Below are 26653 nucleotides of genomic sequence, written 5' to 3'. Positions count from 1 at the left end.
TTTGGCTTGGCTTGCTCAGTTGGGGACACTAAAAATATGATTAAAGTTACTCAACTTATTATACAAATAAAATGTATGAATTAGGTCTTATTTCATTCTATAAACTATAATACTGATCTGCCAACATTGTCGCTATATGATAAATTAAAATAAGCTGATAACATCACTGTTTTCTCCAGTACGACTGTACAGCCAAATCTAATTTTGTCGCAATATTATCCTGTTTGACACTGTGAAGCTGCTTTGACACAATCATGATTGTAAAAGCGCTATATAAATAAAGTTGATTGATTGATTGTAGGTCTATCCAATTGATGTCTTTCCTGGTTTGGTTGAAACACGCCTCATAATCACAGCCCAATGGAGCAGTTTCAGACTCATATTCTGCACGTCAGGCTAGTGTCTTTCCTAACAAATCAAAGACCAGACACCACAAATACTGCTATAAAAAGAAGAGGTGATGCTGTTCTGAGAGAACTGATGAGAACTCACGAGTAGCTGATACTGAGCATGTGCGTGTACTACCGAACGTAGAGTTGTGTTTCTTGAGTTAAAGGGTTAGTTCACCCCAAAATTAAATTTCTTTCATTAAGGACTCACCCTAATGTCGTTCCACATCCGTAAGACCTCCGTTCATCCTCTGAACACAGTTTAAGATATTTTAGATTTAGTCCGAGGCCTTTCTGTCCTTTGAATGTAAGTGTATGCCCACTTGCTGTCCACGTCCAGAAGGTAATGAAAACATCATCAAAGTAGTCCATATGTGACATCAGTTGGTTAGTTATACACTTCTGAAGCACTACAATACATTTTGGTCCAAAAATAACAAAAAATACGACTTTATTCAGCATTGTCTTCTCTTCCGTGTTCCTCAAATAAAGATTAAAATGGTCATGAATCATGATTAGGATCACGTGTCAAACTGGCTAACTGCTGAAATCACGTGACATTGGTGATACGAATCACAAATCAATCTGATGATTCACGACCGTTTGAATCTATATTTGAGGTTTGAAAACAAATGTGGAAGAGAAGACAATGCTGAATAAAGTCATATTTTTTTGTTATTTTTGGACCAAAATGTATTGTCGACGCTTCAGAAGAGTCTAACTAACCAACTGATGTCACATATGGACTACTTTGATGATGTTTTCATTACCTTCTGGACGTGGACAGCAAGTGGGCATACACTTACATTCAGAGGACAGAAAGGCCTCGGACTAAATCTAAAATATCTTGAACTGTGTTCCAAGAATGAACGGAGGTCTTATTGGGGTGAGTCATTAATGAAAGAAATTTCATTTTTGGGTGAACTAACCCTTTAACTGTTCTTGAATCCAAACAGAGAACCGTTTCTGTTCGATACTGAGGAGTGATGAGCTGATCATGCGTGTCATTTGTTCATAGGAATGAAATGCAGGATTCAATCAAAATAAAACATGTTGGACACACGTTCATCACATTTGCTGTACTTATCACTGTAATAGGCTATTTTAAAGTTTGGAAACACAATGGATTGCAAAATGGTCAAACTAAACATTTATTTGTTTGATCAATAATGTATGAAATTTTCAGGAAAAGCTCATTTTATTTTTTAAATAAATTTATATAAATCTTAAAATGTATTAATCAAAACATTAGTTTAATTCAGCTTGCAGCAGTTCCCAGCTCCGCACACTTACACACTGCTACAGTGGTTCTTGAGTCAGAAGTTCTCAAATCACGAGACACAAGTACAGAATCGAGAACTCGTTTCTTTCGCACATGTTCAGTACTGAGAATGGATGAGCTGAGATACTGAGCAAGTGTGCATGCTCGATAACACTATCTTAACTGAACTGCTTCTCTCAGACAGCTGATGCTGTGCTGATAATATGAGCACGGGTGAACCGAGGACTTGTGTGAAGTTTATGTTGTGTAAGTTTATGTCAATGTAAGTTCATTTAATCTGTGTAAAACACCCACATTTGCATGACAGTGGTTTATATATATATATATATATATATATATATATATATATATATATATATATATATATATATGCAGCAGTCTTACTTCACTTGCTGAAGACAGATTAACGTTACTTTGTTCCAGGTATCGTTCACCTTCTTTATAGGCACGGTGTACCGCGGAATCAGTCAGGATTGGAATAATTGCATGTGTTTCACTCAGACACCGTCATGTGTTCCCCACAGTGTGAATGTCAGAATCAGCGTCTCGTCCCCTTCTCAGACGTTTTGTGCTTTAGAAAGGCTGTTCATTAAATGTACGTGTCGTGTTGCATGTAAGATACATGATTTGTGTGAATAAATGAGTTTTATTTAATTCCCAAAATTACAGAAAAACAGAAGACAGAACAATAAGTAGTGGTTAGAATGAATAAAAGATTATAACGGCTGTTCTTTAGTAACCCTTGCTTTTGTACCACTGGGCTCGGGCCACAACATCATTAGAGTAATCACCACCTGTAGTGCCCACGTCCATACGCTCATATGTACGGACGTTTTTCGGTCCTGTGTTATAGGCTGATATTCCCCCTGGAACAGACAATATAACTGAGATATGAAACACTCAGTTCAATCAAACTAGGTGATCACATACTCTGAAAAGTTAATATTACTTCTAAAACCATAGTGAAATCTTCTAAATGTACATTTTAATCAAATTCAACAATCCAATTGATCAATACAAATCTTAAAAACTGAAAAAAAACCAAGACCTTGTGTACTTATGCACTAATTGCATGATAATCAAAGTTTTAATCAGTTAATTAATAGTCTCTTAGAGTATCCTACCTTTAAAGCATTGCTCTTGAGTCCACTGTGGAAACTTTTTTTTAATTTCTTGAATAAAGCCAGTGAGTATCTCAGTTGCTTGTGTGACGTGTTCCTTACTGTCCCATGCACCCACTGGAGTGTGGTAGCGTTTGTCAACCTGAAAAACAAAAAGAAAAAAACATTAGTAATAAAGAGAACAACAACTATTATTAAGGTGGATCAACCTGTGGCTAATTAAGGAAGCACTGCAGGGCAACTGACGCTTTGAAAAGGGAAGTTAGGAAAATCAAGTTTACACAATAAAAACAACTACATCTTTTGATTTAACACAAGTCTATCCGGCATGACCTGACAAAAACTGTGTACATGTTTTGACATGTTGCATTCATGCGGTTGGCATTGTGTAATTTCCCAATCCCTCCCAACTATCGAACATTTTGTCTCATTAACTGTTTACAAAAAGGCTAAAGAATGCACTTTGTATTTAGGTTACTTAAAGGGATAGTTCACCCAAATATTAAAATTAGCCCATGATTTACTCACCCTCAAGCCATCCTAGGTGTATATGACATTCTTCTGGTCAGATTAATGCAGTCAGAGTTATATGAGTTATATTAAAAATGTCCTGGCTCTTCCAAGCTTTATAATTGCAGTTTCTGTTTTGAAGTCCATAAAAGTGCATCTGTCCACCATAAAAGTAATCCACACGGTTAATAAAGGCCTTCTGAAGTGAAACGATGCGTTTGTGTAAGAAAAATATCAATATTTAAAACTTTACAAACTGTAATCTCTAACTTGTCATACGCATGCTCACGAGATACTGGCGTTCCAGCGTAAGACGTAGGACGCAGGCATTGAGTAAGTTCTCGTGATGAATGCTGAAATGCAGAGGGTAGAGCAAAACAAAACTTGGTTCTTGTGAGAACTAGCATATTTTCATCAGAGCATCCTACATCATGCCGTGGAACGCCAGTCTCTCTTGAATGCCTTTATTAACCCCCTGGGGCCGTGTGGATTACTTTTATGATGAATGGGTGCAATTTTATGGACTTCAAAACAGAAACAGCCATTCACTGCCATTAGCCTATAAAACTTGGAAGAGCCAGGACATTTTTTAATATAACTCCCGGTAGTATTCGTCTGAAAGAAGAATGCCATATACTAGGCTTGATAGTCACACTGTTGCCAGTGTTACCGCCGGTGTTCAGCTACAACACTATGAACAAACTACCGTAATTAAACAAACAAATCCAGCATTTTGCAAACAAACATGATCTGCTTTGCAAAGAAAAACTCGACTCGCAAACAAAGAAAGTGATGTGCAAATACCAAGTCAAGTCAACTTTATTTATATAGCGCTTTTACAGTGACGATTGTTTCAAAGCAGCTTCACAGTGTTAAGAGTGCACTATGTAGTATTTTTGCAGTAAAATATCAAAAAACCAGGCCGGTGTTCAGGGCTGGACTGGTAATCTGGCATACTGGGCATGCCCGGTGGCCCGACGCACTTTGGGTCCGGTAGTGTTTAAAAAAAAACAAAACAAAAAACATGTTTTTTTTGTACCACTGACAACATGCAGCGACAGCGGCCCATTGGTTTGTCTTCTGAATTGACAAGCTGAAGCGAGAGAGACCTCCTCTCCATATTAGGCGCTTTTTTTCTATGTATTTATTTATTAGAATTTGAGCGTATGGAACTGCAAAGGCGAATATCCGCACAGCGCAGCCGCTGACGAACGTACGCTGCGTTTAAATGCTACTCTACACAGCACTTTGACTCCAAATTTAGTTTTATACAATCGTATGATATGGAAACATTACAGGTTCTGTGTTGAATCAGCTGAAAAACAACCGCGAGCATGTGTTCATGACGAGGTAAAGTGGAAAAGGTCAATACACACACAAATGTTTCACTTTATCACAACCACAATTTACATTGCAGCTAACAGCGAAGAAATATGTTTTTTTTGGAAGAAACATTTATTAAAAATGTTGCTATATTACTTAAATTAATATTGCAGAATATAAATCACTTTTATAGAGGCTGTTTTCGTATTTTCTACAGGTGTTAACATTTTTTTTAACTTACAAATATAATAGTTTTATATGTTTTATATATTTTAGAAACCATATAGCCATATAATGAGGAGCCTGGTTTTTACAGTCTATGTTTTTTACCCTGTGACTACCATGATCTTACATTTAAATGAAACTGGCCTACAGTTAAACTATAGTCTATAAAACTGTTTAAAAGTCTGGATCCCATGAATTAAGGACAAAGCTTTTTTTTCCTCTTTAAAAGTTTTATTAACTTTGTTTAATAGATTTAATGAAATGTAATAGCCTCATGAAAGATTGATATCAGTGTCTTACTTAAATGATGCGTTAACTCTTGAAAAATATGATTGTTCAACCCAAAAATGTGACCATTTACTCACCCTAATGTCATTCCAAACCTAAATAAATGTATTTCTGTGTAGCATAAAATAAAATAATTTAAGTCTGTTTTTTTTGTTTTGTTCATACAATATTCATATGGTAGCCTAATCAAAAATGGCTTGGTTGCCAACATTCTTCAAAACATCTTATTTTGTGTTTCACAGAAGTCATACAGGTTTGGAACGACACGAGAGTGAGTAAATGATCACAGCATTTAAAAGAAGTAAATTTACTTTACCTAGCTCAAAATCATCAATGCCTTACTGCCAAGGGCATTTCTGTGTGACAAAAAAAAGCAATTTAAAGCAATATTAAATTTATCTGCATTTGCAGCAAATTCGATAATATCTATCATTATTTGTAATTGTCCTAGTTTTATTTATATACTCCAATTTAAGGCCCCAACCCCAGCAAAAACATTCAAGGGGAACTCATGGGCCGGATGTGCTTGGGTATGCCAGAGACGAATTTTAGCCCCAGTCCAGCCCTGCCGGTGTTATATATTTTGTTCAGTTGAGTACCTACAATATCCCAGATGTTTCCAACTATTTGTAAATTGTGAGAAAATTGCTATTTTACCTAAGGACCAGGAGTTTCAGCATTGCGTTTGAGGGAGTCGCCTGTCAATTGTGTCATATCTGCGTTACCCTCGGTTTCGGCTTTTATTTGGCAGGAGCGCTTTACTCTTAGCAGTGATGTGACAGTGGCTGTGATGTGAAGACCACATCTCCCAAGATGCTGCGCTCACACTTTGCGTCATCAAACTACGCATTTGTTTTGAATAGGCGCCCTCCAGTGGACGGAAAGCTGCATAGTGCACCTTAAAACAGTAAAATATTGCAACAAAATTTAATTCAACTGTACAGTCCCTCTGGAGAAAACAGTGATGTTATCAGCGACAATGTGGACAGATCAGTGATTTACAGGTGCTGGTCATATAATTAGAATATCATACAAAAGTTGTTGCCCCTGTTTCGGGACTAATTTGAAACTAAAAGTAAAATGCGAACGGCCGCACTGTCATTCATTCACGGCCCACGGTGAACAAACATTTACTGCCGAACTGTCATTCAAGGTGCGTGTCCACTGGGGCATTTTAAAAATAACACTTACTTTGCTCCGCACCGTTATGAATGCATTTTACTTACGTTTTAGAATTAGCGATTTAAAAGTCACAAGTTTTAGTCACATGCCGATTAACCAGTGGTAAAATTTCCTCACTGTCAAATCCCTATCATATATGATGGTGAGTAAATGATGGGCTGATTTTTTTTTTTTTGGTCTGTGAACTATCTCTTTAATGTTAAACAATATATTAATGCTTTCTTAAAGGGTTAGTTCACCCAAAAATGAAGTTGATGTCATTAATGACTTAACATAACTTTATTCCACACCTGTAAGACCTCTGTTCATCATCAGAACACAGCTCATGATTCGGATCGGCAATGTCATGAGATTTTAGCAGTTTGACATGCGATCCAAACTGCTGAAATCACGTGACATTGGCGATACGAATCATTGATCGATTCACTGATTCATGACCGTTTGAATCTTTATTTGAGGAACAAGGAAGAGAAGACAATGCTGAATAAAGTCTTAGTTTTTGATATTTTTGGACCAAAATGTATTTTCGATGCTTCAAGAGATTCTAATCAACTGATGTCACATATGGACTACTTTGATGATGTTTTTATAACCTTTCTGGACATGGACAGTAAAGTGTGCATAGACTGGATATGCTCTGGGACTAAAATATAAAATATCATAAACTGTGTTCTGAAGATGAACGGAGGTATTATGGGTGTGGAACAACATTAGGGTGAGTTATTAATGACATACATTTCATTTTTGGGTGAACTAACCCTTTAATAATTTGCATGCATTATCACTGATAATACGTATCAATTTCATTTTCAGATTTTATTAAAACACTCTGGGCCCTATCATACACCACGTTGTTTAAATGGCGAATGAACTTGTGGCCATCTTTTTTGGTCAATAGACATCTTTGAGCACATTCACTATTTAAACAACGTGGCGTATGATAAAATGTAATGTAGGCCTAGTATAAATGTATAATGGCGTATGCGCTATTGGCAGGTGCACAACACCCGTGCACTCTGTTATTACACATACAGGGTCCCAGCACACAAACATTTTTAAATATTAACAATCAAAGGATTTCTCTCTGAAGAAACGTTAAGTCTTTCTGCTTGTAATTTCCGCCATGGTGAAGTGCAACTGGCTTTTAAAGGGAATGGGTGATAAAACTCTGATTAGTTTATTGCATGTTATGGCCACAACACACTCTTTTAGACCATGCGCCGGGCACGTCGACCATTTTTTCTGTAGTTAAATAAGCAAAAGTGGATTTCCGACATGCCCTAAATGTACCTGTGCCGTGTGCTTCAGACAATACGCTCAGATTGTTAAAATAGGGCCCCTTAAATGTCATCTGATATCCCTCCTATTAAGCTCTCCCTGTCCTGGAGTTCAAACACACTAGATCTATTCCATAACCTAACCTGCATCAGGCCGAAGCCATTGCCATGGTCGCCCCACCCATCCTTCAGAGCGGCTCCGGCTCTGGACTCTCTGGATATGATGGCAGCAATCACAGCCGGGTCCATCTGCTTCGCTCTGCTTACTTCAGTGATTATACTCTTGTATTTCTCCATATGGGTAAGATCATGCTCAGCCAGTTTTTTGGAGGCTTCAACACCTTTGAAAAGCATAAATTATTGTTAATAAAATGCAGTTTAGTGCATATTGGTAAATTATGGTTACTGGACACAGTTATGAAGTCATACCCTTCACTTTTAATTGATCCTGTTTTGCAGTCACATCTGACGCACCGGTGGTGTCTATTTTCATGATGTCTCCATAAATGCATGCTAGAAAATACATGGCAAGTATTGTCTGAAGGCCTAGGCTATAGTTAATAAATAACTGATATCAACATAACAATAAATAGTCAACTATAGTATCAGTATCATAGTAAGACATTAGCATTGAATATTAATCTTCTCACCCATGATTTGAAAATGTTGTGAACAAACAATCAAGTCCGATGAATATGTTGTTGTGATCGTAGTTGAACCGGTTTCTCTTTCGCTTTCCCCCGTTGGGTGGGTGTGGTAGGCTATGCTGCCTTTTCACGTGCTATCGGGAATTCGATAATTCCGACTTCTGAAGTCTTTATTACGAGATCATTGCATTCAATTTTCAAAAAGTTTCTGTTCATGTTTAATTTTTTACCTAGGAAAATCATATTTACCATAATTCCGAGAGCACGTGAAGCGCAGCATAAATCCGCCAGTGTTTACTCACCAGTTTTACATAGGGTGCGTCTCAATCAGATCCCTACTTCACTAGTCAGGGCACTAGTCAGGACATAAGTCAATGGGCTGACTCCCTGATCAGTGCCCTGACTACTGAACTAGGGAGTTGATTGAGACGCACGTACCCTTCACCAGACAGTTTGAAGATTAGAAAGCTTGGTTTCATCTGTTAACATAGTTAACTCCATTAGCAATACGAAAACTTCAACAATAAATTATTTTTTATCTGAATGAAAGCTTATCAGTTTGGCATAAACAGTCTCAGTGGATAGCATGGACACGAGCATTAATTGTGAAGTTATAAGTTATAGGCCTATGCTGCAGACTAGCCTATCACGTTCGTTAATGCAACAAACAGGGAAGAAAATACAGATAAGTAACAATTATGTTACAATCAATACACTTGGAATTGGAAAAACAATATCGTATTATTTTCAAATACAGTTTATGGGCACACGAATTTGCTTTCAGAATATGCAGAGATTAAAATGTTGTGTAAAATGCAACGATGTTTGCGTTTCCAAACAAACTGTCAGAAAGGTAGGCTACTTCAAATGTTTTCAATCGCAGGAGATCTAATATTTTATTATGTAGTACTGAGATTTTCTCTGCTCCGAGCCCTGTCAGACAAGCGAAAGTGTACTGTGCCTTTAAGAGCAGTCCCATTCATCACAGCCAGTCTATGAAAACCAGGAAGCAAAACATTGGATGTAACTGGACATGTTACAACATAAGTAAAGATGCAGATTCGATAGTGCTGATTTTAAACTATTTCGCTTTATTATATATTAACATAATGTTTGTAAATACTCAGACGTGGTTGTATGTTTTGATTTTACACGTTGTTTTTGCAATCGGCAGCAGCAAGTTCAACATTTTGTATCTACTTGCTGATGATTTGAGACCAACTTTAGGCTGCTACTCTGATCCAGTGGTCAGATCACCAAACATCGACCAGCTTGCATCTTTGAGCACAGTGTTTTATAACACATTTGCACAGGTATGCTGTATTCTTGGTCATGAAAAATAAAAATATCTTTATTAGTTGTATTTTTGAGTTACAGGTGCACATTGCCATTATGTTCTTTTAAAGCAAGCTGTTTGTGGACCTAGTAGGGTGTCTTTCCTAACAAGTCGAAGACCAGACACCACAAAGCTGTATGATTTCAATTCATACTGGAGAGATCATGCAGGGAACTACACAACACTCCCTCAGTACTTCAAGTCTAATGGATACACCACTTTATCAGTGGGCAAAGTCTTCCATCCCGGTAACTGAACCGAATGATGCCACAATGCACAAGATCCTGAAAATGTAGATTGTGTTATGCCAAATATAACTCCCCCCCCCCCCCCCCCCCCCCCCATTTTGGCATTTCTTTTTGGTAAAATTTGCCCTATAGTCCTTTCATGTGTTAACTGTCTGGTTTGATGTTTCAACTAATAATGTTTCTCTTTTACGTGCTCGTCCTCAAGGCATTGCCTCCAACCACTCGGATGATTACCCGTACAGCTGGTCTGTACCGCCGTATCATCCACCCTCTTTTAAATATGAAAAGAGGAAGGTCAGTGTGTGAGTTGGTGTGGATGTGTGTAACGTAACGTTACACACTTCCTCGGTGTCTGTGCTTTCGAACCTATGCTGCTATGTCGTGCTGTTATATACATATATATATATATATATATATATATATGTATGTATGTATGTATGTATGTATGTATATATGTATATATGTATGTATGTATGTATGTATGGGTCAGAAGTTTGGATTGGAAACATTACTATTTTTACTGTGAAAGAAGTCTCTTATGCTCATCATGCATAATTTGATTAAAAAATATTTTAATATACTGAAAAATGTAATTTACTCCTGTGATCAAAGCTGAATTTTCAGCATCATTACTTCAGTCTTCAGTGTCATATGATCCTTCAGAAATCATGAAGAATTATATTAGAATTATACAATCCTGACCTCTGCTGGTTAGTCTGTGAGAGCTTTTTGTGATTCTGAGGTCTGATTTGTTAGTTAAGGTAGTATCTGATACAAAACTGATGTAAAAAACAAAAACAAAAAAAACAAATTAATGTAAAAAAAAAAAAAAAAAAAATGCTGTTAGACGTTATATTTATTATACAAATTTTAATAGATCCACACTTTGACATAAAGGGATAGTTCACCCAAAAATGTAAATTGTCATAATTTAGTCACCCGCAAGATGTTCCAACCCTGTATGAGTTTTTTCTTTTCATTTCTGTTGAACACAAAAGAAGACATTTTGAAGAATGTGGGTAACCGAACAGTTGATGGGCCCCACTGAAAAAAAAATGCTATGGAAATCAATGAGGCCCATTAACTTTTTGATATACTGACATTCTTCAAAATATCTTATTTTGTGTATAACAAATAAACTCAGAGGTTTGGAAGAACTTGAGAGTGAGTAAATGATGACAGAATTTACATTTTTGGGTAAACTATCACTTTAAGTCAAAGCGTGGATGTCCTTCAATGTAAAATATTTAATAATAAAAATAAACAAATAAACATTTTAAATAAAATTTGAATAAAGGACAAAGGACCCCTCCATGATTTCTAAGTGGGAAAACTAAAAAATAGCAGGGTGTTCAAATACTTATTTCCCTCACTGTGTGTGTATATAAATGTATATATATATATATATATATATATATATATATATATATGTGTGTGTGTGTGTGTGTATGTATGTATTTGTATGGGTATATATAGATTAATTTTTAAAAAAAAAAAAGTCTATTATGCTCATTAAATCTGCACTCACTTGATCAAAAATACAGATTTTTTTTTTAATATTTTGAAATATAATTACAATTTATGGTTTTCTATTTGAATATACCTTAAATATAATTGATGTCTTTACTGCAAAGCTGATTTAAGCCAGAATTGTGAGATAAATGAAAAAGTTGCAATTATTTTATTATCCCCAATATTTCATATTCATCTGATAGGTTTGCAAAGATAAAGATGGCACACTGCACAGTAATTTACTGTGTCCCGTGGATGTGTCCGAGATGCCTTTAGGAACCCTTCCTGACATGGAGAACACCGCGGAGGCCGTACGACTCCTGGACTCTATGAAGGACGCTCAGAATCCATTCTTCCTGGCTGTTGGCTTCTATAAGCCTCATATTCCTTTCAGAATCCCACGGGTATGTGTTTGTTTTTAGAGAAGTGTGACACTATGAGCAGCTGTTAAAGCAGCACTGGGTAACATTTGCTCTCGGGGTCCCCCTACAGTTGGGATGTAATGTCCTCAACTACTGTCGTAAGCTGTCATCCTACAACAGGGGATGCCATCGCGCGTGCATTTGTTGACCTGATAGCCCTGAACTAGTAATGCGCGGGTCGTCTCATAATCCGCGGACCCCGTGTGTCTATTTAATGGTCGTGGGTGCGGGACGGGTTGTAAAACTATATACAGTGGTGCGGGGCGGGCCAAATAACTTCATAAAAGCGTCCCCGCGGGTTGGTGCAGCACTAACAGTTCCCCTGAACACTGCAAGAGGAGTTCACATGCAGCTGTTCTTCTGGCGTTGTGTGTGAAATGTCTTCATTCCAGGTACAGTCATTGGCATGTGTTTCAGCATGTCATATGAATATAATTTCATGGGTTTTATTTTTTTCAAATGCCAAATAATCGCGATGCTCACGTTTACAAGCCAGCGTCATTATAGTAGTCTATTGGTTACCGTTTTAAAGAATCTATATGATACTTCAGTTCAATGTTTGAATGGTAGGTAATCACCGTAACAAGCATGACAGCATCGGTCGGGCACGCCTCCTTCAGCTCACGCCGACGAGCAAACGCTGGTCACATGTTGATCCTCGTCCTTCCTTTAATCCCATCACTTTTTCGTTTCCTCTTATTGCTTTCCTCCAACAAAACCTTTTCTTTCTTATTTGTCTATGCTGCTTCGGACATGACTATATTATCCGACAAACAAAGTTGGGCTCGCACGTCCGAATTTAAGGAAGTGTGTGTGTTGGTGGAAGTGACGTATATGCTGGAAAGCAGTCGAATTTTGTAGTTCTTTTTGTTCTCGGGTTACTACCCGAAACTCGACGTTTAAAAGTACGATTAAATACAATACAGACCCCATCAAGCTATGGCAGACGTGTCATTCAACCTATTGTAAGTCGATGTTACATCACAAGAGTCTTGAAAATATATTATGAAGGTTGAAAAGTTACCTAGTGCTGCTTTAACTCAGTAAACTTGGGGAATATTGCATTTTTATAGGAGTACCTAAAGCTCTATCCGATCGAGAGTATGACGCTGGCTCCAGACCCAGATGTTCCCAAGAAACTTCCTGATGTGGCCTACAACCCCTGGACTGACATCCGAAAGAGGGAGGATGTTCAGGCATTAAATCTGAGCTTTCCTTATGGCCCCATTCCTAAAGACTTTCAGGTACCATGCAGAAAACAATAGTCACGCTTAGATATTTTCTACCAGTATATCATTCACATTTTGGTTTGTTACGGCTAATTTGAGGCCTGTTTTAGTTGTTTGAAGATATGATTGTGCTTTCAATAAACCCCCAAACGTGATGTTTTTTTTTCATCTTTTAGCTGCAGATCCGACAGCACTACTTTGCCTCAGTGTCATATGTGGATGCTCAGGTGGGAAAAATTCTGCAAGCCCTCGATGATTTGGGCCTCGCCAAGAACACTATAGTGGTGTTTAGCTCCGATCACGGTTTGTTGAAGAAAGTTCTGTCAATTCAGCCCGTTGTTAGGTAGTACATCCATTAGGTGGCAGTATTGAAGCATTTGGTTCCCATTCATGCTGAGGTTTTCAGTCCGTTCTGTAAGTTCTTTTCAGAAACGATGCTATCACGTTTTTGTTTCATTTAGCATAAATTGCATTTTGAATAGTCGGTTCAGTTTGTCATATAGATGACTTTTTTCCCCCTCATCATAATGCAAACATTCATGCAGTGCATTAAGTGGCTCATACAGGGTTGTGGAAGTGCAAAATTCTGAATATATTAATAGGCTCATTTTTTAATGCATGGTTTTAAAGAAATTCAACATAAAGCAGTGTTGATTTAGTATCACTATAGTTATAGATAGTTACAGATACTATTATAGTTTTTATTCATATTTTGAATTCGATTTTATGTTTATATTTTAATTTTAATTTCATTCATTAGTTTATGCATTATATGCCAATATATTTTCCTAACTAAAATGAGCCTCTCTGGCAACTAGCTGAAAAAATGTTTTAATATAAAAAGGTTAATATCTAATTTATTTATGTTTATTATTATTTATATTTTATTTTGTTTCAATTATAATAACCCTGAACAAAAGCACAAATCGATAACCTCTTAAAAAGAGATCTGTAATAAGAATAATAATAATATTGAAATGTTCTTAAATATTACATTAGACATTAAATTATTGTATTACAATAAAACAATATTATAATCAGCAGCTGCCACATATAGTTAATAACATGAACTTACCATGAACAACATCTCTGTTCAGCATTAATCTTAACACACACATATATTAATGCATCTATTAACGTTAACAGCGTAATGAGTTTATGCATTAGTCAACATGAACTAGCCATGAACAAGCACCTATATTCAGCATTAGTTTATCTTTATTAACGTTAACTCACACATATATTAATGCATTTATTCACACTAATGGTGCAATTAGTTAACATTAGTTAATGCATTAGTTCAAATGAACTAGCCATGAATGGTGCCTGTAGATTTACTGTTTTTGTAAGGTTATCTTACTGTACATATTTACATTAGTTTACGTAGCAGTTGACACACACTAAGGGTGAACACCATCTGACACTAAAGGTAAAAATGCTGTTGTGTACCTTATCAACATAATTTAATAATAAGGCATTGGTTTGGGCTGTTGGTATACTGTACGTTTATGCCAACATATTTTATACACACTTTACTGTCATTACTTGCATTAAACAAAGCATTTATTCATGGATTTTTGACTGTTATTGTAAAGTGTACCCTATTTAAACATTAGCTGATGTGTTAACATTTGTAGGTTCATAACAAAGCAGTAAACAATAAATGCTTTGTTAATGGTGAGTCATGTTAATAAAGAGTATACAAATGTTAGTAACACGTCAGTTAATGTTCAAAAAGTGTACACTTTCCAAGTCAAATCAAGTCAACTTTATTTATTTAGTGCTTTTACAATGATGATTGTTTCAAAGCAGCATCACAGTGTCAAACAGGAAAATATTGCAACAAAATTGAATTCGGCTGTACAGTCGTTCTGGAGAAAACAGTGATGTCATCAGCTCATTTCAATTGATCATATAGAGACAATGTGGGCAGATCAGTGATTTTGTTGATATAGTTAATTTAGTAATTCATTTTATTTGGATATTTAGGTGGAAACTAAGTGTCCCCAACTGAGCAAGCCAAGCCAAAGGCGACCTTGAGAGAAACCAGGCTCAGTCGGGGTGCCAGTTCTCCTCTGGCCTATTAACAAACAGTGTGTGATTATTATTCTGGCAACATTACAGGTCAGAAATCATATTAGATTGGCATATTTGAAAGATTGTGGTGTCATGCAAGAGACGGTTCACAATAAGGTCCACACATCCCATTAATAAATGCTTTGTTAAAGGGATAGTTCCTATCCCTTTAATGGCAAGTCATGTTAATAAAAGTCTATAAATGTTAGTATCACATCAAGTAATGTTGAAATAGTGTACACTTCACAATACAGGTCAAAAATCCATTAATGCTTTGTTGAATGTAAGTAATGATAGTAAAGTGTGTATGTTCAGATGGTATTCGCTGTAGAATTATGTTTACCAACAGCCCAAATCAATGCCTTATTATTAAATGATGTTGATACGGTACACAAAAAAGCATTTTTACCTTTAGAGTCAGATGGTGAGTTTGAAATGTTGGTGTGTGTCAACTGCTGAGTAAACTAATGTAAATATGTACAGTAAGATAACCTTACAAAAACAGTAAAGCTACAGGAACCTTTCATGGCTAGTTCATGTTAACTAATGCATAAACTAATTATGCTATTAATGTGAATAGATGCATTAATATATGTGTGTGTGTTAAGATTAATGCTGAACAGAGGTGTTGTAGATGTAAACTAACACAAGCTTATTGTAAAGTGTTACTATATGGGTTAATAAATGTTTAGATTAACATCAGCTAAAATTAATTCATAATGTAGAAGTATTGTTCATTCTCAGTTCATGTTACAGTAACTAATGTGGTTAATGAATGAACAAATGAAACCTTATTATTATAAGTGTGGCCAAATAAATACCTATTTCATATTATTGCCGCATTTCAGTATCTAATGTTTCTGGAAATACCCCAAATGTTGTATGATAACATGTTATTAAAGGCTTAGTTCACCCAAAAATGAAAATTCTGTCATTAATTACTCACCGTCATGTCGTTCGACACTCGTAAGACCTTTGTTCATCTTCAGAACACAAAGATATTTTTGTTGAAATCCGATGGATCAGAAAGGCCTTCATTGGCCACAATGTCATTTCCTCTCCCAAGACCCATAAAGGCACTAAAGGCGTCGTTACAAAGCCCATCTCACTACAGTGGCTCTACAATCATTTTATGAAATGACAAGAATAGTTTTGTGCACCAAAAAAAAACCTAAATATTGACTTGTATATTGATGGCTGATTTCAAAACACAGCTTCCTGAAGCCTCTGAGCTTAATGAATCAATGTATTGATTCATGATTCGAATCGTTGTCAAACCGCCAAATTGCTGAAATCACGTGACTTTGGCGATCCGAATCATGAATCAATACACTGATTCATTATGGTTTGAAGTTTTATGAAACTGTGTTTTGAAATCGGCCATCACTATACAAGTTGATGTACGAAATGTATGAATGAAACGTTTGATGTATGAAAAAATGTACGCTCAAAAACTACTCTCGTCGCTTCATACAATTATTGTAGAGCCACTGTGGTGAGATGGGCTATGTAACGACGTCTTTAGTGCCTTTTATGGGTCTTGAGAGAGGAAACGACATTGGTGTCAATGAATGCCTTTCTGAACCATCGGATTTCAACAAAATATCTTCATTTGTGTTCCAAAGATGAACAAAGGTCTTACGGCTGTCGAACGGCATGATGGTGAATAATTGATGACAGAATTTGAATTTTTGGGTGAACAAACCCTTTAAAATGTTTCTTGAAATTGTACTAACTTCCTAAATTCAAATTACAATCCTGCTTTCTATCTGCTACGCCATTTTATTAGGCCACACTTACTCTGTGCCTTAAATAAGAGTAACTGCCCGAAAAGACTGTTTAAACGGCTCATTCTGTGCGACTCGGAGTAGTTTTCTCACGGATAACTCTCTCTCTCTCTCTCTCTCTCTCTCTCTCTCTCTCTCTCTCTCTCTCTCTCTCTCTCTCTCAGGTTGGTCATTAGGGGAACATGGCGAGTGGGCCAAATACAGCAACTTTGATGTGGCCACCCGAGTGCCATTGATCGTGTACAAGCCAGGTGTGACCTCACCTTTCTCTCGGCCTGGGGAGAAGACGTTCCCCTTCATCAACGTGTTTCAGGGCACACGGGAGCAGTTTGGCAAAGGTAATGTTACTCAAAGCAGCTGTCAACACGCAAAGACCGCAGGATCCTTCTCAAGAATCTGAGACTCCAACCGAAGTCACTCAAGCGTGTGATATCAACTTTCTGGAAACAACGTTATGGCTACAGTATCGCCCCATTTAGAGCTTTGGTTCTTATTTTTGCTTGTGCGCCGTGCTAACGTTTTATTGCAAGTTTACTGTGAGCACATGCATCTGGTGCTGGTTCTCGCTTTCAGCTCTCAAGTGCACATTTGTGGCAATCTTTAGAAAACACCCAGCATAAGCAGCTGGAGTAATGACTGTAATGATAATGCCACAGCATAGAGAAGCTAATAAGTCCTGAGAGTTATTGCTCTCACAGTGTGCTTTGGATTGTTGCTTGTTGTTGCTCTAATGAACTGCGCTATATTCAGTAACTGTATCCGTACATTTCAGAGCTGATGCCAGAATAGTTGCTATATTCATACATTTATTTGTATTTTATGGTTTATATTATAGCAGCACTTGGGTTCCATAAGTAAAAACAACAACAACAACAGCGACAACGACGACAACATTTATTGACTCCATACAAAAATGTTTTTGCAACAATGTATAAAGTTTAAAGACAGACATGCTATGAGCCCTTTGGCTATTTAACCCTCATCACTCTCGCACTTTATAACAAATGTTTCCCTCACGGGCCGAATTTTTGTCTGGAAAGCTTTTTCATTTTGATAATATTTTTTTATAAAATGTTTATTTGTATTTTTTTATTTACTAGATTTTATCAATAAATACTAAATACATAAATAATAATTGAAGCATATCTTTTCAACTTTCTCAACAAAATTTGATGCATAACCTTTTAATTCAGCTCAAAATATCTAACATTGGTATCACAAAATATCTCACGTTATATCACAAAATATCTCACGTTATCTAACATAGATTTCTGTTTGGTCTGGAAACTTACCATTGACAGGGCTCAATCCGAGGGGCGGGATAAAGGGTTGTCTTTCAAACTCCCTCTGCACGCGATAGGATAGAGCTACAACCAACCAGAGTAACGTAAAGTGGAGCTAGTTGACAGATTACACTTTCACCGTATCCGGTCGGCTAAACTCTGAACACATCTTCCCTTTTTAAGAATGACTTCAGTGCCGTTCTTTGTTCTTTTCTCAGAGAAAAGCTTAATTCCAAGTCTTCCAGAGTCGCAGTCAAAGCTGATTCGAAAAACCGCCGTTCGTCAGTTTCTGTGTTTACTAAAAGCACGCAAGCGCAACATTGGCTGTCATTATGTTAAGCCCCGCCCCCCGACTCTATACACGATGTGATTGACCCGACCAGAGTTGGTTTTTACAGCTCATAACTGTATTGAGAGTTGCTAGACGAAACTCGTTGCAGATTAGATTTGCTGTCGCTAGGGTGCAAATACAGATTTCTAGGCTATCACATTGGGTTTCTCTGCTGACCTCTTGTGAAAAATAATAATACTATAACATGATATTTCATGACTTGGATGCATAGTCTTCGGTATCCATTCAGAATACTGTGTAGACATTATAAAATGGTTTTTGCTAACGGCTTAGCATTTTTTGTTTGAATTTTTAGCATTTTTAATGTGTACTGAAGCATGAAGTGTGTGTGTGTGTGTGTGTGTGTGTGTGTGTGTGTGTGTGTGTGTGTGTATTCGTGGTTCAGGTAACAAAAGTCCTAGGGTCTTGGACCACTCCGATGAACACTCAATTTTTATGACCCAAGGGAGGGATGACAAAAATATACTATCACTGATTTCAGCTTAACTTTTATTATTCTGTCTTTATTGCATAATTTCCAGTGATTCACCAATCAGAAGAGTCCTACACCACTGAAAACATATGATATCCACATAAATACTACTCACTGTACCTTTAAGGTGCAGTGTGTAGTATTTATGAGGATTATTGACAGAAAGGCAATATAATATACATAACTATGTTTTCAGTGGTGTATAAAGACCTTTCATAAAGAACCATTATGTTTTTATCACCGTAGGAATCATTTCTATCTACAACATACACCAAGGGTCCCCTTAGTGGCCATTTTGTGTCGTCATGTTTCTACAGTAGCCCTTAACGGACAAACTCCTCTACAGAGCACTAGTCACTGTTTGGGTGAGCTTTGGGTGGTTGCAATTCATAACCTACTTTAGCTTTTCTTCTAAAGCAAAATGTATTTCCTATTGTCACTGTAAAGTTGCTTTTTTTTTTTTTAAGCAATCTGTGTTGTAAAAAGCTCCATATAAATGAAGGTGACTTGACAACCTCACCACTATGCCGCTAAAATTCACATACTGCACCTTTATAAAATTCGAGGAAACCTGTTGTCTTAAAATTATTAAGTGAATAAACCTCATGTGTAATTGAAAAAAATTAAGTTGTGTAATTGTCAGGTTCACATAACTAAAAAAAGTGAGGAAACCCATTGTCTTAAGTCAACTGATCCCTTTACAGTGTAGTGTATACTTATAAAAAAAAATGCTTGAAATCAATGAAGCCTTTGATTTAATAGTTTTTTGTACCATCATTTCAGATTGAATTGCGACACAGTTAGGTTATTCCCCCTTAAAAGACACTAAATACACAGTTTTGTGCATTTTTGTACGTCTGTGTGGGTGTTTACTGTTATGCTCCATAGAATAGCAAGTTTTTAATAAGAAAAAAAGTATTAGCCAGCCAAACTAAAGCCCTCCAAGTGTGATGGAGTTAAACAACACAAAAGTATATGTTTGCACACTACATATGATGCTAACCATTGTGGCCTTACACTGTGAAAAATGTTATAAAAAAATATTATTGGATATACATTTTACAAATTTTTTTTTTAGTACTTCTACTTTCTAATTTCTCATGTAAATCTATGTTACTTGCCTCTTCTTTAACTAATTTTGAAATTTACTAGCAATTTAGTTTCTACACCAAATTTGTTTTAGTATAGATGCATTATTGGTTCTCTTAATCATACCAGAATAATGCTATGCATCAGCATTTCCATCATAGTTTTACATCAGTTTTTCTTTGCATCTCTCAGGTCAAGGAGTTGAGAAAGTGGTGGAGCTGGTGGATGTTTTCCCCACGCTGTCAAGCCTAGCTGGACTGCGTCCTCTGAGCCACTGTCCCCCGTCATCCTTTAAGATCGAGCTGTGCACCGAGGGCTCAAGCCAAGCCCATCTCATCCGCATCCCAGAAAGAGACGTCCACAGAGAAGCCTACTCATTCAGCCAGTACCCTCGGCCCTCCGATTCCATCCAGGAGAACTCTGACCTGCCCAACCTCGCCGATATCCGCATCATGGGCTACTCGATTCGCTCCACTGACTACCGGTACACCTTATGGGTGGGCTTTGACCCGCTCCGTTGCCAGCCTAACATGACGGACATCCACGCGGGAGAAATGTACCTCCTGGCTGAAGACCCCGGAGAGGACAATAACGTGTTTGAGGAATTTGACCTCGCCACAGTAATGCAAAAGCTTGGCGTGCTGCCGTCATGGACAGAGAGCTTAAAGCATCATATCATGTATCACAGCAACGGTTTGAAATCAAAAGGGATTATGTGACTAGTTTGTCAGTGAAGGGAAAATTTATGTTACCAAACCTGTCAAGAAAATGTCTGGACGTGCTTCATTAAAAACGGAAAGACAGAATTAAGAAGTTACATTTTGCAAAAAAACTGAAGCCTATTTTGCTTTCTGACATAATGTCATGATAATTATGTTTTCCTTCCTACCAATTCTCATTATCACAATGCTAATAACTTCTCATTACTGTAATGTAAAATATATATATATATATTTATTATAAAAATGGTGCTTCATGGTAGAATTTGTTATACTGCCTTTATTCTGATTTAAATAAAAATTTACTGCAATATTTTGTAATAAAACATCATTTTATAATAATAATAATAATAATAAAAATGCTAAAATACTTTAATATATTAATATATTGTATATATTAAAGGCTGTATAAACTTCATTTTGATTTAAATTAAAACCTATATTGCAGTTTTACTACATTACAATAATAAGAATTTTAATAAGAATTTAATGAACAATTTATATTCATGATATATATATATATATATATGTATATATGTCTGTATATATATATATATATATATATATATATATATGTATATATGTATATATATATAATTAATATAAACAGAATAAAAATTTTAAACAATATTTGCGACTTTTTATGTCAATTGTAGGTTTTTTTTGACAAAAAAGCCATGAATTACGAGATTATAAACACGCAAGTCAGAGAGATATAAAGTCAGAATCGCGTGATATAATTGACTATATCTCGCAATTCTGACTTAACTCAATTATGACTTTATATCTCACAATTCTGACTTTATATCTCACAATTCTGACTTTAAATCTCTAAATTCTGACTTTATATCTCGCAATTCAGACTTTATATCTCACAATTCTGACTTTATATCTCGCAATTCTGACTTAACTCAATTATGACTTTATATCTCACAATTCTGACTTTATATCTCACAATTCTGACTTTAAATCTCTAAATTCTGACTTTATATCTCGCAATTCAGACTTTATATCTCACAATTCTGACTTTATATCTCGCAATTCTGACTTTATATCTCTCAATTCTGACTTTATATCTCTCAATTCTGACTTTATATCTCTCAATTCTGACTTTATATCTCTCAATTCTGACTTTATATCACACAATTCAGACTTTATATCTCTCAATTCTGACTTTATATCTCTCAATTCTGACTTTATATCTCTCAATTCTGACTTTATATCACACAATTCTGACTTTATATCTCTCAATTCTGACTTTATATCTCGCAATTCTGACTTTATATCTCGCAATTCAGACTTTATATCTCGCAATTCTGACTTTATATCTCGCAATTCTGACTTTATATCTCACAATTCAGACTTTATATCTCGCAATTCTGACTTTATATCTCGCAATTCTGACTTTATATCTCACAATTCAGACTTTATATCTCGCAATTCTGACTTTATATCTCGCAATTCTGACTTTATATCTCACAATTCAGACTTTATATCTCGCAATTCTGACTTTATATCTCGCAATTCTGACTTTATATCTCGCAATTCAGACTTTATATCTCGCAATTCTGACTTTATATCTCTCAATTCTGACTTTATATCTCGCAATTCTGACTTTATATCTCGCAATTCTGACTTTATCTCTCAATTCAGACTTTATATCTCGCAATTCTGACTTTATATCTCTCAATTCTGACTTTATATCTCTCAATTCTGACTTTATATCTCGCAATTCTGACTTTATCTCGCAATTCTGACTTTATATCTCGCAATTCTGACTTTATATCTAGCAATTCTGACTTTATATCTAGCAATTCTGACTTTATATCTCGCAATTCTGACTTTATATCTCGCAATTCTGACTTTATATCTCGCAATTCTGACTTTATATCTCACAATTCAGACTTTATATCTCGCAATTCAGACTTTATATCTCGCAATTCTGACTTTATATCTCGCAATTCAGACTTTATATCTCGCAATTCTGACTTTATATCTCGCAATTCTGACTTTATATCTCGCAATTCTGACTTTATATCTCGCAATTCTGACTTTATCTCTCAATTCTGACTTTATATCTCGCAATTCTGACTTTATATCTAGCAATTCTGACTTTATATCTAGCAATTCTGACTTTATATTTTACAATTCTGAAAACAAGATAAATAAAATGTTAGATAAAAAGTCGCAATAACCTTTTTAGATTTTTTTATTCTGTGGCGGAAACGATCTATAATTTTGAGCAACATTACAACAAATCAGGAAAATAATCTTTAACGGCATTATTAAAAAAAATACTGTACCTGTTTTGCATTATTCCTATTTTAAGCATCAATGTTTCTTTTAAAAGGGCTTTCATCCCTTATTCAAAAGAGAGAGTTTTGTACTGATTTGTTTTGATTGATTGATTTAATAATTAATCATATACCTCATATTGGAAAACATCGGAATACAAGATAATATCATGATAAATATATCCTATCATGATAAGTCCATTGACTTAATTTTCTCTTTCTGTTCAGAATGTGATACATGGAAATGATGTAACGTCAACTTAAGTGAGAAATGAGTTTAATTCAAGAAAGCTCTGCTCAGACAACACTCTGCTTTAGTAATTTATCAGGTCACTAAGTCGTAATTGTATTTTGTCTTGGAGGCCGACGGAGACTCTGCCAGCACTAAAGCTCTTGTTTTCCCAGGCAGCGTGATGAAAATCAACTCAAATAGGCCTATAGAATTTCAAGTCATGCGCTCCCACTGCACCGTTGCCAAGGTAATTAGATGCTTAAATGTGAAAACTTGCAAATGATGTTGCCCGGATACACCTCAGAGAATAGTTTAACAGTGATGAATGTTTTGGCCAACGTTTAAAAAAGGAAAAGCGATTACAGCAGCGTCTTCTATTCGATTAGCAGCGTTCGTGCTGTGACGTCACCTAGCGTTTTCTCCCCAGACTCATTTCATGCCACAAGTCTGCATTTTAAACACTCCTACCTGCTTTCTCTTTTCAGGTTTATTTTGGATTCCCTGCACTCTTTCGCGTTAGATGCCACACTGTTTACTCCTGCAGAGTATGAATTATTTTTGAAGGAATGCATTCAATATTTATGTGACAACATAAATACATTTTCTCGCTTTCTCTCAAAAGGAAAAACAAGAAAACAAAGCAAGCGCATTATTTGTGTCTGTGTGTCTGTCCTTTTTCAAGTGTGTTCTTATAAGAGTGCAGCAGGAGTGTTATACTGAGGGGATCCTTTGGGACCGCCAATATATTCAGCTTCAGCAGACAGGCTTCATTGCCAGCTGGTCTGGAAAATTCCACTGCTGTCTCTCTTTTTTTCCTTGTCGACTAAAAGCAAGGTCAGGGCAGTCGGAGAAGAATCCACAGGCTGATTGAAGCTGATATTTTAATTGCTCAGACCAGACTAACTTTGCTTTTCTTGCCCACCAGCTGATTCTGTGTATTGAAGTATTTAAAATGTCCTAATTAAAATAATCTAAATTGCTCCTCTCAAACGACTTTCAATAGATAAACTAAAAAGAAAAAAAGCAATAACCAGTGTTGCGGAAAATGTATTTGAAAAGTAGGCCTGCAATATTGCTCTACCCCTTTAAATAAGTAACTAGTTACTTATTATGGAAAGTAATGCATTGCGTTACTTTTGTGTTATTATTATTATATATATTTTTTTTTACCTGTGCAGGGTTTGCTTGTTTAATAACACACAAAAAAGTTAAATTTCTGGCGAATATAAAGGAAATTACTCAAAAATATTCTCTTGAGTTGCTACTTATTTGAATAAGTAATTACTTCATAATCACTAAAAATGTATGTTCTGTAGTGTATAAATGTAATTTGGACATATATTCACCATCATGTAATAGGGCTATGTGATAGTGAAGAAAATGCGAAATGCAATACCTTGTTAAATAATGCAATATTCAATGCGATATTGCTCTTATCTATTTTAATTATATATTTTTTTACAAATTATTCGAAAACTGAGAATGATACCATTTGTGTGTTTCACATTCTTTCTGGGAAAAGAAAGCATCACTACAACATCTGAAAGTGACCACCAGTGTTTTAGCAAAATGTCACAACTCTGACAATCTAATTTTAACATCAATGTAAACAAACAAAATACCAAATATTTAAAGGAACGGTGTAAGAAATGTATTTCAGTTAAACATAAAATGGCCCTGATATGTCACTCGAAATTAATAAATAATGTTAATTTAAGTATCATTGACAACAGCAGTCCGCCCAGGGTATTGTCATGTAAATGTTGTTTTGGCAGCCCTCAACTGATGTTGACATGTTGTGTTTTGGCCTGAAGCTCCGCCCTCCACCTATCGACCAATCACAAAGTCAGTAGTGTTTCTGCATCCGGGTTGCCAGATCTGCTCTAGTTACCACAGCTGCAGCTACAAACGTTCCTGCTGGATCCTGCAGCATATCTGGCAACCCCGAGTCAGGGGGAGGGGGAGAGGGGATCTACAGTCATTTGAAAGGGATTACAGAACTCGTTATGGCCACAATACACTTCCTTTAAATACAAAAAACTCTTTACATGACTTGATAATATATAGTTATAGCACCCTAAAACTTTACATCAAGAACATCCTGGTAAACAAAGACACATGAACTATGGGCGGACGATGATTTCTGTTATTTTAATTTATCTTTTTATTATTAAAAATAAGAACTAAAAACATTAGACTTCACATGAATTAAATAAACATACACTTATGAACATATAATGGTTATTAAGCGAGAATATTAAGTGAGAATAAATACATAAAGGCCTGGTTTTACGGACAAGGTTTATAGTCCCAGACTAAATTGCATGTTTGAGCTGTTTTTAATTTAAAGAAACTTGCAATGACATATCTTAAAGTATATCAGTGCCATTGTTTTGTCTTAAGATGCACACAAGTGATGTATTTTTTCTACGTTTATAAAAGCTACTTAGAGGTCCAACTAAGGGCTAATCCTGGCTTAATAAGCCCTGTCAGAGAAACCAGGCCGAAGTATATTTGTGTTATTTAATATTTAATTATTACAGGTTTGTGTAATATTCAGCATTTTCGTCTCACTGTTTTAAGTTTGTGAGATGAGTAAATGCATGCTCACATTAGTCTAGAACTTCACTAACCGTCATGTTCACACTTCACACAGCAATGCCTCTGCATTTACTCATGATTTATCTCAACACGAGGACAGGAGAGCTGTCAGAAAAAAAAAGAAAATGTACTTTGTTTAAAAGGGTAACTCTGGTATTTTATAAAATTAAAAGTAATGTGTTACTTTAGTTACTCATGTTACTTCTAATGTGTTTCTCCCAACACTGACATTAACTGACCAAAACCATGGTCATGGATTGTTGCAACTAACATTAAACGTCATACTATTTTAACATTTATTCCCAAGTCCAAAAAGACAAACATCTAGAAAAAAATTAGAGTGGGTGATGATAAATGGTTTGTATTAACTCCATTATGTAGGGTGATTTCAAACACGGAATCAATGCACACGTGGTTAGGGATCACTGCTCTGGATAATAATCATTGATTTCCATAAGCACAGTGAGAATGTGAGTAATCACGCCTGCTGATAATGTGTGAGTGTTTGATAGAGGGTTTTCTTGTTTAAAATGCTGCAAATTGACTTCCAAATATTCAGTTGCTAAAATTGTGAAAAAGCAACCAAAACAATATCTGGCAAACCGCTGGATGAACAAGTGCAAAGACACCCAGATGAACGCTACAAAAAACAAAACAACAACACTAATGGGCCTACCGTATATATAATCATACTTTCCCAGTTAATTGATTACGTTGAATTGCAAACCTTATAATATATATATATATATATATATAT

At 35.9% G+C, this 26653-nt stretch overlaps 2 protein-coding genes across 5 annotated transcripts; one reads left to right on the top strand and one right to left on the bottom strand.

Annotated features, from left to right (window-relative positions):
• Nucleotides 1-2297: 2297 nt before the first annotated feature.
• On the bottom strand, nucleotides 2298-8581 carry LOC137092405 (lysozyme g-like). The gene is made up of 5 exons (XM_067456657.1): nucleotides 8248-8581; nucleotides 8027-8110; nucleotides 7742-7938; nucleotides 2796-2934; nucleotides 2298-2537 (listed from the first exon to the last, which is right to left on the bottom strand). The coding sequence occupies exons 1-5, from the start codon at nucleotides 8249-8251 to the stop codon at nucleotides 2404-2406; spliced, it is 558 nt and encodes a 185-aa protein (XP_067312758.1). The 5' UTR covers nucleotides 8252-8581; the 3' UTR covers nucleotides 2298-2403.
• Nucleotides 8582-8953: 372 nt separating this feature from the next.
• Nucleotides 8954-21069, top strand: ids (iduronate 2-sulfatase). Of its 4 annotated transcripts, XM_067456654.1 has the most exons (9): nucleotides 8954-9291; nucleotides 9419-9557; nucleotides 9651-9828; nucleotides 10034-10122; nucleotides 11544-11744; nucleotides 12836-13006; nucleotides 13168-13294; nucleotides 17019-17192; nucleotides 20243-21069. In XM_067456654.1, exons 1-9 carry the CDS (start codon nucleotides 9278-9280, stop codon nucleotides 20767-20769), a joined length of 1620 nt encoding a protein of 539 aa, XP_067312755.1. In that variant the 5' UTR covers nucleotides 8954-9277; the 3' UTR covers nucleotides 20770-21069. The 4 variants fall into 4 exon arrangements, with proteins under 4 accessions (XP_067312755.1, XP_067312754.1, XP_067312757.1 ...); XM_067456653.1 differs by having other exon boundaries at nucleotides 8954-9557; XM_067456656.1 differs by lacking the exon at nucleotides 10034-10122 and having other exon boundaries at nucleotides 8960-9557; nucleotides 9674-9828.
• Nucleotides 21070-26653: the final 5584 nt, after the last annotated feature.

Source organism: Pseudorasbora parva, chromosome 11 (genome assembly GCF_024679245.1).
Source record: "Pseudorasbora parva isolate DD20220531a chromosome 11, ASM2467924v1, whole genome shotgun sequence".
Classification (NCBI taxonomy): Eukaryota; Metazoa; Chordata; class Actinopteri; order Cypriniformes; family Gobionidae; genus Pseudorasbora; species Pseudorasbora parva.
Note: the sequence above shows the minus strand (reverse complement) of the source record. Positions and strands in the feature narration are given on the sequence as shown.

What these genes read in the sequence shown, in the direction of transcription:
- LOC137092405 (XM_067456657.1), bottom strand. An exon ending in GGATCAATTAAAAGTGAAGG is followed by an intron (nt 7,939 to 8,026) that starts GTATGACTTCAT and finishes TGCTTTTCAAAG; the next exon opens with GTGTTGAAGCCTCCAAAAAA. An exon ending in TCAAGAGCAATGCTTTAAAG is followed by an intron (nt 2,538 to 2,795) that starts GTAGGATACTCT and finishes TGTCTGTTCCAG; the next exon opens with GGGGAATATCAGCCTATAAC.
- ids (XM_067456653.1), top strand. Translation starts at nt 9,240, where the DNA reads ATGAAAACCAGGAAGCAAAACATTGGATGTAACTGGACATGTTACAAC. An exon ending in TTTATAACACATTTGCACAG is followed by an intron (nt 9,558 to 9,650) that starts GTATGCTGTATT and finishes GTTCTTTTAAAG; the next exon opens with CAAGCTGTTTGTGGACCTAG. An exon ending in TTAAATATGAAAAGAGGAAG is followed by an intron (nt 10,123 to 11,543) that starts GTCAGTGTGTGA and finishes TTCATCTGATAG; the next exon opens with GTTTGCAAAGATAAAGATGG.